This window comes from Elephas maximus, chromosome 21, assembly GCF_024166365.1.
Source record: "Elephas maximus indicus isolate mEleMax1 chromosome 21, mEleMax1 primary haplotype, whole genome shotgun sequence".
Taxonomy (NCBI): domain Eukaryota; kingdom Metazoa; phylum Chordata; class Mammalia; order Proboscidea; family Elephantidae; genus Elephas; species Elephas maximus.
In genome coordinates this window covers 38,536,141-38,549,240 of record NC_064839.1, presented here as the reverse complement: position 1 = coordinate 38,549,240, position 13,100 = coordinate 38,536,141, and the positions used below count along the sequence as shown (strand labels likewise).

The 13,100-nt window shown below is 37.6% G+C and overlaps 1 protein-coding gene across 4 annotated transcripts in view; it reads right to left on the bottom strand.

The window, feature by feature from the left end:
• The window catches only part of PKD1L3 (polycystin 1 like 3, transient receptor potential channel interacting), an 86,103-nt gene that overhangs the window by 6,356 nt on the left and 66,647 nt on the right, over positions 1 to 13,100 (bottom strand). For 3 of the 4 annotated variants that reach the window (XM_049864772.1, XM_049864769.1, XM_049864770.1), the window contains 2 exons: positions 3,534 to 3,849; positions 2,628 to 2,761 (listed from right to left, as the gene is read on the bottom strand). In XM_049864772.1, coding sequence (XP_049720729.1) covers positions 2,628 to 2,761; positions 3,534 to 3,849 — 450 coding nt within the window. The remainder of the gene's footprint in view (positions 1 to 2,627; positions 2,762 to 3,533; positions 3,850 to 13,100) is intronic. The other variant, XM_049864771.1, reaches the window with a different exon arrangement.

Here is a 13,100-nt window from a genome sequence, read left to right as displayed (position 1 = left end):
CCTAATTGTGAGATTTCAGATTTCAAAGGACTTTGCCCATTTTTTTTTTTTACCCTAGTCTATGGTAGTTACTGAAAACCCGGTGAAAATGAAAACCCTCAGGAAGCCTTCAAGCTTCCTTTAGAAATAAACAGTATAAGGGAGTGGTCTGCTCTGTGTGGGTCTGGGGGAAAAAAACATCCTGATTAGAAGTAGCACCTGGTGGTTAATGGCAGGACAATTGTGGGTAGATTCTGGGAAGACAAGGAAGAGGAGCAAGGATAATGGATTAGAACAGACTTCCTGCTAAAGGAGGAGGAATAAAACATGCCAGTTTTCCTCTGCTCCCTCATGAAATGCCACTACAATGACAGTGAAGGGATAAAAAATAGACCCAAAGATAAAGAAGAGGGGGGCAGATGAGAGCAAAATGTTAAAAGGCAGAAAGCAGATGAATGGCACCGACTTAGCTGATTTAAGAAAGCTGCAACTCAAGCCAGCAGTGTAGGAAACCCAGAAGCAAGCCAATTCTTAGCACAAAACCCTAGGAAGTCTCAGGAATTGGAGGCAGCAGGTACCTTGGAACTGAAAATAGAACTGACTGAAAGTCTGAAATAAGCAGACACCATGAAACTGACACCCTGCATTTGGACTTGGAACCTACTAGACTATGAGAGAATAAATTTCTCTTTAAGCCATCCACTTGTGGTATTTCTGTTATAGCAGCACAAGATAACTAAAACAGAGCTTCTAATTAGTGCTTTATTAGCTTTTTACCGCCTCCCTCTTAAATATGAAATGCCAGACGCTAAAACATCAAAAACAGGAGACAAAAATAAAAACATAAAAGAAGCTCAAAGGAATTAGAGAAGTGAAGGAGCAGAAGAAAAAACTACAAGCTATAATTCTCAGACAGTTAAGAGAGGACATCACATTCATAAAAAAACAATAGAATGCTGTGGAAAAAATACTATAAGAACAAATTTTTTGTAATAAATTATTATAGAAATGAAAAATTCAACAAATAGGTTGGAAGAAAAGGTTGAAGTAATCTCTTAAAAGTTAGAAGAAAAAGATGGAAAGTAGAACCAAAAACACAAAATTAGAAGAGTCCAGGAGTTTCAATATAAAAATATTATGAATATCAGAAAAAGAGAACAAAATGGAGTCAAGGGAATTATGAAAGAAATATACAATTTCTCAGAACTGAAGGACATGAGTTTCTAGATTAAAGGATTTACCATAAGGCCCTTTCATAAGCCTGGGACAAAGAGACAAGTCTAAAAACTTTTGGGAGTAGGGGCTGGAAATCAAACTGCCATCATTATGGTGAACGGAGAACCCAGGGGGAGAGCTGTAAAGCAGGCACAGAAAACAACCAATCCAGACTGCAGCAAGAAGTCAGAGGGCCCCAGGAAAGGTATCTTTAAGAAAAAGATCAAATTATTGTTTCCTTGATACTTCTGAAAAGAATGAGAGGAGATTTTAACTTGTAGGAAGAATTTAGAGATGAACTAATGATGGATACATGCAAAGCCAAGCAAGTAACAGAAAGAAAGTTATTCCCTAATATGATTCAGGGCATATATGAAAAGCCAACAGCCACCATTATACATAATGGAGAAAGACTGAGAGCTTTTCTCTCAAAATTGAGAACAAGATGAGGGTACCTGCTCTCACCACTTCTATTCAATATTGTATTTGAAGTCCAAGCCAGAGCAATAAGACAAGAAAAAGAAATAAAAGGTATCCAGATTGAAAAAGACACAGTAAAATTATCTCTATTTGTGGATGATATGATCAGACAATAGTTTAGCTTAACTAGTAAAAAAGGTCTGTCTTGAGCATTATGCTTTTTTAAGAACTATATGGGCTCAAAGTAACAATAGCAATTTGAAAGATTATATAGGAACCTGAGGGGGGCAGTGAGTTTATGTTAACGGGGGAAGAACGATTCAGAAAAAGAGGGTGAGAATGGTTGACAACTTGAAGAATGTAATCAATGTTACCAAATTGTACATGTAGAAACTTGGTGTTTGTTTTGCTGTGTATATTCTCAACAACAAAATAAATAAAATTTAGAAAAAAAAAGAATGTAATTATAAATTCTAAGGAAAACAAAAAATTGTACAAGAAAGGAAGTTTAATTGTAATATATACTTCATGGCGCATTTTGAACATTTAAATAATCATGAAAATGGAAATACTCAATATTAAACTAAACAAAAATTATATTACTATGTTGGGAGAATTAAGAAAGAGAAAGGTGTGTGTGTGTCTGTGTGTATATGTTAGGGATATGTTGGGTATAAGACAGCTAATTCCTCATCTTCACTAGAAAAAAAATAAAAGATAACATTTAAAATGGAAAATTTATAAAATATCCCATAAGCATGTTAATATTTTTTAAATTTCAAGAAAAATAGTTTAAAAAGCTGTTAAGTAGTTGCTTCTGAGGAGGTGGGGGTGACAAAGGACTGCCAGTTTTTGTCCTAAGCCTTGAAGAACTATTTGACTTTTAAAATTATATTTATGTTTAATAACTTTACTTAAAATAATGTATTTTAATGGGATAAGATAGGTAAAGAAATTGGGCCGTGCCCTGAGATAGCCAAGTCATGGAGGCAGGAAAGAAGCGGCCTTCATACCCAGTTTGCTGCACTCCAAAATCAGGGTCACAACACAGAACAGGTTGACGTTAGCATTGAAGACCACAAATTCCACAAAGAGGCTTTTGGTGTGTTGGTCCAGCCAGTGGCTCTGTTTAAGATGCTGTAGAACTCTGGAGAAACAGGAGAAGGACAGGGCCAACTACTTTCTCCAGTTAATACCACAAAGGAGGAAAATGCTCTGGTATTTACAGTATCACTGTCACATACCAGGTAAGAGGCTACATTTCCCAATCTAGTTTTTCTATAAAATATTTTATGATACTAACGCCCAAACTTTCACTGTTATTAACGTGAGTTTAAATTTAGTAAAGTTCTCACAAAAGCATTAACACCAAGGTTAAACACTTAGGGGAATATGTCTGGCATTTAAGGTCTGAAGTAGAATTAAATTTATGTGCTATGTAAACTACTTCTACTTGAAGTATTAAATGCTACTCTTTAGTACAGCTCTTCCATTTTTGAGAGATGGAAGGAATGAAAATGTCATTATTTGGTTAGCATTTGGAGGGGGCTAATGAATTTCCTGCTGTAAATTTAAATTAAGAGATAATTTTAATTTAGGTTTTCTTAAAATATGTAAGGATAAAGATTCTCAGGATTTGTATGTCATGATTCATAAAAGGCAGTGTTTGCTCTTATATTTGAAGATTAGTTTGCCCAAACTACTGCACCCTAGGATTGAAATTGATATGTTTCTCCAGATGAATAAAGCAATGAGTTTTAGCAAACAGCCAAACCAAAACATACCTGTAGATTGAGGCTGAACACGTGTCACAGACAGTACAGAAGAAACTATTAAAGTGGATCTTGAATTTCTATTGTTCCAAGAACAAACAGAACCAAATGCCCTGATACTCTTGTTCAGCGCTCAGGCCTGCTTACCTGAGTGCAGTACTGGAATTTCTTCCAAGTCTCACAACATATCCTCCCCCTGAGTAGGTAGCAAATTCCCCTTGGATGGGATAGCCACCCAAGGTCTCCTGACTCTGATAATGCCAAATGCTGTCTGATTGTGTGGTATTTGTATCAGGGGGCCCCCAGTTAACTCCGTAGTTCTCTGTATCCTCCTGATCTTGGTGAGATGCCTTCATTTGTTCTTGGGGAGATACTCTCCTTGGAAAGAGGGCAGTATCAGCATTGCGAATCTGACGAAGCAGAACATTGCCCAAAAGAAAGGAGTTTCCGTCAGTAATAAATCCTAGTGAGGAAGTAAAAGAAACCGTTAAAAAACTGCACCATTAAGTTTGCGGCATCGATTGACTCTTCCTTTCATGAAAGATTTCTCTGTAGTATGCATGCGATGCTGTTTGACAGCATTTTACCCACAGCAGAACTTCTTTCAAAATTGGAGTCAATCCTCTCAAACCTTGCCACTGCTTTATTAACTAAGGTTTTTTTTTTTTTTCCATTCACTTGAAAACATTCTTTCATAAACGATATTTTATTGGTTGTTTTGAGGACCAATCCAGAGACATTATGAACAATCTGTACACAATTCTTAATGTACGTACCTAAAATCTAAAAAGCCATGTGTAGTTATAATTCTTTTCTAAATTCCAGCTTTAAATATGGAGGCAAATTTTCCTTAAGAGGATATGAAGTACCAATTATCGTCAATCGTTAATAAGGTATTACATAGCAAGTCCCGCTAAATTCACAACTTAACATCACACAAACTACACACTCAAATGTTTAACCTTTCATAGCACACAATAAAGTTATTAGGAAAACTGGACCACCATGAACAAAGATGTTACAGAACGAACAGTGCTGAGAGGGAGAGCCATGATGAGGGAGAGGTTTTCTCTAGGAAACAATTCTACTAAAAAAGAACACGGAAATAAAAGTAATTAAAAATGTTCAGGACATATAAATGCATGACTTCAACTCCGATTGCCATTAAGTATTCTTTGTATTATGGGATATAAAAATCGCCCCCCCACCTATGGAATGTTAGGTTGACACCCAAGACAGTCAAAGCCCTCCACAATTCAACAGCCCACTATTTTCTGGTTGTGCCAAAAAATAAACAACCAGCAAATGATTTCACCTCTTAAAAAAAAGCATTTATACTTTAAAAAATAGGATGAAGTGTGATTTCCTCCTTAAAAATATTTTTAGAGCTACTAAAAAAACTTGCATTTACAAAATAGTTGATAAAAATATTCCTCTGATGCAAAAATCCTCAACAAAATTCTAGCCAACAGAATTCAACAACATATCAAAAAATTAAGCCACCATGACCAAGTGGGATTTATACCAGGTTGTGCAAGGCTGGTTTAATATTAGAAAAACCATTAATGTAATCTACCATATAAATAAAAAAAAAGACAAAAACCACATGATCTTATCAATTGATGCAGAAAAGGCATTTGACAAAGTCCAACACTCATTTATGATAAAAACTCTCACCAAAATAGGAATTGAAGGAAAATTCCTCAACATAATAAAGGGCATCTATACAAAGCCAACAGCCAACATCACTCTAAACGGAGAGAGCCTGAAAGCATTTCCCTTGAGAACGGGAACCAGACAAGGATGCCCTTTATCACCACTCTTATTCAACATTGTGCTAGAGGTCCTAGCCAGAGCAATTAGGCTAGACAAAGAAATAAAGGGCATCCGGACTGGCAAGGAGGAAGTAAAATTATCTCTATTTGCAGATGACATGATCTTATACACAGAAAACCCTAAGGAATCCTCCAGAAAACTACTGAAACTAATAGAAGAGTTTGGCAGAGTCTCAGGTTATAAGATAAACATACAAAAATCACTTGGATTCCTCTACATCAACAAAAAGAACATCGAAGAGGAAATAACCAAATCAATACCATTCACAGTAGCCACCAAGAAGATAAAATACTTAGGAATAAATCTTACCAAAGATGTAAAAGACCTATACAAAGAAAACTACAAAGTACTACTACAAGAAACTAAAAAGGACCTACTTAAGTGGAAAAACATACTTTGCTCATGGATAGGAAGACTTAACATAGCAAAAATGTCTATTCTACCAAAAGCCATCTATACATACAATGCACTTCCGATCCAAATTCCAATGTCATTTTTGTAATGTGATGGAGAAACAAATCACCAACTTCATATGGAAGGGAAAGAAGCCTTGGATAAGTAAAGCATTACTGAAAAAGAAGAAGAAAGTGGGAGGCCTCACTCTACCTGATTTCGGAACCTATTATACAGCCACAGTAGTCAAAACAGCCTGGTACTGGTACAACAAACAGGCACATAGACCAATGGAACAGAATTGAGAACCCAGATATAAATCCATCCACATATGAGCAGCTGATATTTGACAAAGGCCCAGTGTCAGTTAATTGGGGAAAAGATAGTCTTTTTAACAAATGGTGCTGGCATAACTGGATATCCATGTGCAAATAAATGAAACAGGACCCATACCTCACACCATGCACAAAAACTAACTCCAAGTGGATCAAAGACCTAAACATAAAGACTAAAACGATAAAGATCATGGAAGAAAAAATAGGGACAACCTTAGGAGCCCTAATACAAGGCATAAACAGAATACAAAACATTACCAAAAATGACGAAGAGAAACCAGATAATTGGGAGCTCCTAAAAATCAAACACCTATGCTCATCTAAAGACTTCACCAAAAGAGTAAAAAGACCACCTACAGACTGGGAAAGAATTTTTAGCTATGACATCTCTGACCAGCACCTGATCTCTAAAATCTATATGATTCTGTCAAAATTCAACCACAAAAAGACAAACCCAATCAAGAAGTGGGCAAAGGATATGAACACGCACTTCACTAAAGAAGATATTCAGGCAGCCAACAGATACATGAGAAAATGCTCTCGATCATTAGCCATTAGAGAAATGCAAATTAAAACTACGATGAGATTCCATCTCACTCCAACAAGGCTGGCATTAATCCAAAAAACACAAAATAATAAATGTTGGAGAGGCTGCGGAGAGATTGGAACTCTTATACACTGCTGGTGGGAATGTAAAATGGTACAACCACTTTGGAAATCTATCTGGCGTTACCTTAAACAGTTAGAAATAGAACTACCATACAACCCAGAAATCCCACTCCTGGGAATATACCCTAGAGATGCAAGAGCCTTCACACAAACAGATATATGCACACCCATGTTTATTGCAGCTCTGTTTACAATAGCAAAAAGCTGGAAGCAACCAAGGTGTCCATCAACGGATGAATGGTTAAATAAATTGTGGTATATTCACACAATGGAATACTACGCATCAATAAAGAACAGTGACGAATCTGTGAAACGTTTCATAACATGGAGGAACCTGGAAGGCATTATGCTGAGCGAAATTAGTCAGAGGCAAAAGGACAAATATTGTACAAGACCACTATTATAAGATCTTGAGAAATAGTATAAACTGAGAAGAACACATACTTTTGTGGTTATGAGGGGGGGAGGGAGGGAGGGTGGGAGAGGGTTTTTTACTGATTAGTTAGTAGATAAGAACTGCTTTAGGTGAAGGGAAGGACAACACTCAATACATGGAAGGTCAGCTCAACTGGACTGGACCAAAAGCAAAGAAGTTTCCGGGATAAACTGAATGCTTCAAAGGTCAGTGGAGCAAGGGCGGGGGTTTGGGGACCATGGTTTAAGGGGACTTCTAAGTCAATTGGAAAATAATTCTATTATGAAAACATTCTGCATCCCACTTTGAAATGTGGTGTCTGGGGTCTCAAATGCTAACAAGCGGCCATCTAAGATGCATCATTTGGTCTCAACCCACCTGGATCAAAGAAGAATGAAGAACACCAAGGTCACACGATAACTAAGAGCCCAAGAGACAGAAAGGGCCACATGAACCAGAGACCTACATCATCCTGAGACCAGAAGAACTAGTTGGTGCCTGGCCACAACTGATGACTACCCTGACAGGGAGCACAACAGAGAACCCCTGAAGGAGCAGGAGATCAGTGGGATGCAGACCCCAAATTCTCACAAAAAGACCGTACTTAATGGTCTGACTGAGACTAGAGGAATCCCGGCGGTCATGGTCCCCAAACCTTCTGTTGGCCCAGGACAGGAACCATTCCTGAAGACAACTCATCAGACGTGAAAGGGACTGGACAGTGGGTGGGAGAGAGATGCTGATGAAGAGTGAGCTATTTGTATCAGGTGGACACTTGAGACTGTGTTGGCATCTCCTGTCTGGAGGAGGGATGGGAGGATAGAGAGAGTTGGAAGCTGGCAAAATTGTCATGAGAGACTGGAAGGGCTGACTCATTAGGGGGAGAGCAAGTGGGAGTACGGAATAAGGTGTATATAAACTTATATGTGACAGTTTGACCTGATTTGTAAACGTGCACTTGAAGCTCAATAAAAGTTAATAAAAAAAAGATAATTCAGCAAGGTGGTTAGGTACTAAATAAACATAAATCCATGGCCTTTTTATATACAAACAATACTTACAAGGTATAGAGAAATAAAATTTCTTTTACAATAGCTACACAAAAGAATAGCTGCCCATGGAAGCACCATCAAGAAATCAAACTATGTATTGTGGTGGGCGAACCTGCTGTGAAAGACTTCTTTAAAGTGTTAAAAAGCAAAGATGTCACTTTGAGGACTAAGGTGTGACTGACCCAAGCCATGGTGTTTTCAATCACCTCACATGCAGGTAAAAGCTGGGCAGTGAATAAGGAAGACCAAAGAATTGATGCTTTTAAATTATAGCGTTGGCAACAAATCTTGAGTATATCATGGACTGCCAAAAGAACGCACAAATCCGTTTTGGAAGATGTACAGCCAGAATGCTCCTTAGAAACAAGGATGGCAAGACCTCATCTCAAATACTTTGGACATGTTATCAGGAGTGATCAGTCCCTGGAGAAGGACATCATGCTTGGTAAAGGAGAGGATCAGTGAAAGAGAGGAAGACCCTTAATGAGATGGGCTGACACCGTGGCTGCAACAATGGGCTCAAACATCGCAACGATCATGACCATCATGACTATGGCACAGGACCAGACAGTGTTTTGTTTTGTTGTACATAGGGTAGTTATGGGTTGGAACCAACTTGACAGCACATAATAACAACAACACAAAAGATAAATCTGACAAGAGATGAGCAAAAACTATATGAATGTATTTTACTTTTAAATATTACTGAGGGACACAAATGAAGATTAGAACCAATGGAAAAGCATACCATGCTCCCAATAGGAAGCAACATCATAAAGGTATCAATTCCCCAGATTAATCTTTGTAAATTCTTAGTCTATATCTGTATCTTAGTCTACAAGCTCTTCTTAATCTGGAAGCTCTGCTGAAACCTGTCCACCATGGGTGACCTTGCTAGTATTTGAAATACGAGCAGCACAGCTTCCAGCATCACAGTAACCCACAAGCCTCCACAGTAGACAAACTGACAGACTGGGAAGAAGGACATGGCTGTCTACTTCTGAAAAAACTGGCCAGCGAAAACCTTATGGATAACAGCGGAACATTGTCTGATACAGTGATCCAATGGAATGTGGACATTATCAAACAATATCATTAATATCACATGCAAGTAAAATTATGCTGAAGATAATTCAAAAACGGTTGCAGCAGTACATCAATAGGAACTGCCAGAAATTCAAGCCAGATTCAGAAGAAGATGTGGAATGTGGGATATCATTGCTGATGTTAGATGGATCTTAGCTGAAAGCAAAGAATATCAGAAAGATATTTACCTGTGTGTTATTGACTATGCAAAGGCATTTGACTGTGTGGATCATAACAAATTATGGATAACATTGCGAAGAATGGGAATTCTGGAACACTTAATTGTGCTCATGAGGAACCTGTACATAGACTCAGACACAGTTGTTCGAACAGAACAAGAGGACACTGCATGGTTTAAAATCAAGAAAGCTGTGCATCAGGGTTGTATCCTTTCACCATACTTATTTAATATGTATGCTGAACAAATAGTCCGAGATGCTGGGCAATATGAAGAAGAATGCAGCATTGTGATTGGAGGAAAACTCATTAACAGCCTGTAATATGCAGATGAAACAACCTTGCCTGCTGGAGGCAAAGAGGACTTGAAGTACTTACCGATGAAAGTCAAAGACTACAGCCTTCAGTATGGATTATATCTCAACATAAAGAAAACAAAAGCCCTCACAACTGGACCAATAAGCAACATCATGATAAATGGAAAAAAGATGAAGTTGCCAAGGATTTTATTTTACTTGGATCCACTGCCCATGGAAGCAGCAACAAGAAATCAAACGACACACTGCATTGTGCAAACCTGCTGCAAAAGATCTCTTTAGAGTGTTAAAGAGCAAAGATGTCACCTTGAGTACTAAGGTGTGCCTGACCCAAGTCATGGTGTTTTCAATCACCTCATATGCATGTGAAAGCTGGACAATGAATAATGAAGACTGAAGAAGAATTGATGCCTTTGAATCATGGTGTTGGTGAAGAATCTAGAATATACCATGGACTGCCAGAAGAACAAACAAATCTGTTTTAGAAGAAGTACAGTGAGAATGCTCCTTAGAAGCAAGGATGGCGAAACTTTGTCTTACACTCTTTAGACAAGTTATTAGGAGGGACCAGTCCCTGGAGAAGGATATCATGCTTCGTAAAGTAGAGGGTCAGCAAAAAAGAAGAACCTCAAGAAGACGGATTGACACAGTGGCTGCAGCAATGAGCTCAAACAAAGCAACGATTGTGAGGATGTTGGAGGATCTGGCAGTGTTGCATTCTGTAGTACATGGGGTCACTATAGATCAGCAGTGACTTGATGGCACCCAACAACGACATACCTATATCTACAACTATATAAGCTCTTAATGTATTAAAAAGCTCCTACAAATCAAAACAAGCCAACAAAACCCAACAGCCCAGGGAAAAATGGGCAAGCAAAATGGATTGATGTTCATTCGTCTTTCAATCAATATGTCCAGTCATAATCAATGACTTTCAATCACACACGAAACCTGTTCCCAGTGCTGGGAATGCAGCAGTGGAAAAAACAGAATCCCTGTCCATGGGAGCCTACATTTGAGGAGGGAGAGAGAGAGACAATAACCACCAATATTCAAGTAATGATAAGAGCTATGAAGAAAAATAAAGTAGGATAAAGAGATAAAGTTTGGTGGGGAGATAGCAATGCTGTTAATTTAGGTAGCATGACTGTAGAAAGTTACTTGGAGGAAGTGTCATATGAGACTACTAAAGGTTGGAGCACACAAGCTGAAGTGGATATCAACCAGGGGAACAACAAGTTCAAAGGCCTCAAGGCAAGAGCATGCTTGGCATATATAAGACAAGCATGGAATCTTGAGTGTCCAAAGCAGAGCGAATGTGGGTTAGAAAGGTAGAAGATAAAATAATAAACGTAAGTAAGCACTGGACTGTGCAGGTCCTTATGAGCTTTGGAAAGGACTTGAGATTTTAAGTGTGATGAGAATTCATTGGGAGATTTTGAATAAGGGATAACACAGGTTTGCGTGTGTGTGTGTGTTTTTTAAAGCAATGTGGGGATACAAGGTAGGTCCCAAAAGAAAGTCACCAAGACATATTATAATCAAACTTGCCAAAACCTAAGACAAAGATAGAATTTTAAGAGCGGCTAGCGAGAAACAAAAAGTCACCTACAAAGAAGAGTCAATAAGACTAAGCTCAGACTACTGAACAGAAACTATGCAGGCAAGAAGGCAATGGGATGATATATATAAAGCCTTGAAGGAAAAAAATTGCCAACCAAGTATTATATATCCCAGCAAAACTATCTCTCAAATATGATGGCAAAATTAGGACATTTCCAGACAAACAGAAGTTTAGGGAATTTGCAAAAACCAAACCAAAATTGCAAGAAATACTAAAGGGAGTCCTCTGGTTAGAAAGTCAATAACATGAGATAACAACCCAAAACTAGAACACAGGACAGAGCAACAAGATATCAACCCAGATAGGGAAATCACAAAAATAAATCAAAGCTGAAACACTCAAAACAGGGAAGCAGAGACAGCCTTATGCAAAAGATGACAATATTAAAACAAAAAAAGGGACTAAAAAATTTAGTCATAGATCTTTCATATGGAAAGGAAGTAAAGGCAATATAAAGAAATAAAAGATTGATTTAAACTTAGAAAAATAGGGGTAAATATTAAGGTAACCACAAAGGAAACTAACAATCCTACAGACCAAAATAAAGAGCAAGAAAAACACAAAGACTCAACAAATACAAAATCAAGAACAATGAAAAAGAGGAAAAGAAAATGTATAAAGAAATATGACTCGACACAGAAAATTAAGTGGAACAAAGCAGCTATCAACAACACACAAAAAAAGACATCAAAATGACAGCACTAAACTCATACCTATCAATACTTATCCTGAATGTAAATGGACTAAATGCACCAATAAAGAGACAGAGAGTGGCAGAATGGATTAAAAAACACGATCAGTCTATATGCTGCCTGCAAGAGAAATACCTTAGACTTAAAGACACAAACTAAAACTCAAAGGATGGAAAAAAATATATCAAGCAAACAACAATTAAAAAAGATCAGGAGTGGAATATCAATTTCTGAAAAAAAAAAAAAAAAAGACTTTAAAGTAAAATCCACCACAAAGGATAAGGAAGGACTCTATATAATGAATAAAGGATCAATACACCGTGAGGACATAACCATAATAAATATTTACCCCCCAACGACAGGGCTCCAAAATACATAAAACAAACTTTAACAGCATTGAAAAGAGATATAGACAGCTCCACAATAACAGTGGGAGGCTTCAACACACCACTTTCATGGAAGGACAGAACATCTAGAAAGAAGCTCAGTAAAGACATGGAAGGTCTAAATGCCATAATCAACCAACTTGACCTCATAGACATATACAGAACACTCCACCCAAGAGCAGCCAAGGACACTCTCTTTTCCGACACACATGGAACATTCTCCAGAACAGACCATATCTTAGGCCATAAAGCAAGCCTTAGCAGAATCCAAAACATTGAAATATTACAAAGCATCTTCTCTGACCATAAAGCCATGAAAGTAGAAATCGATAACTGAAAAAGCAAGGAAAAAAAATCAAACACATGGAAACTGAACAATATCCTGCTCAAAAACTATTGGTTTATAGAAGAAATTAAAGACAGAATAAGGAAGTTCATAGAGTCAAATCAGAATGAAAACACATTCTACGAGAACCTTTGGGACACAGCAAAAGCAGTGCTCGGAGGTCAATTTATAGCAATAAATGCACACATCCAGAATCAAAGGATTAACCCCACAACTCGAACAAATAGAAAGAGAATAGCAAAAGACACCCTTGGGCACTAGAACAAAGCAAATAATAAAAATTAGAGCAGAATTAAATGAAATATAGAATAGAAAAAGAATCGAAAGAGTTAACAAGACCAAAACCTGGTTCTTTGAAAAGATCTATAAAATCAATAAACTGT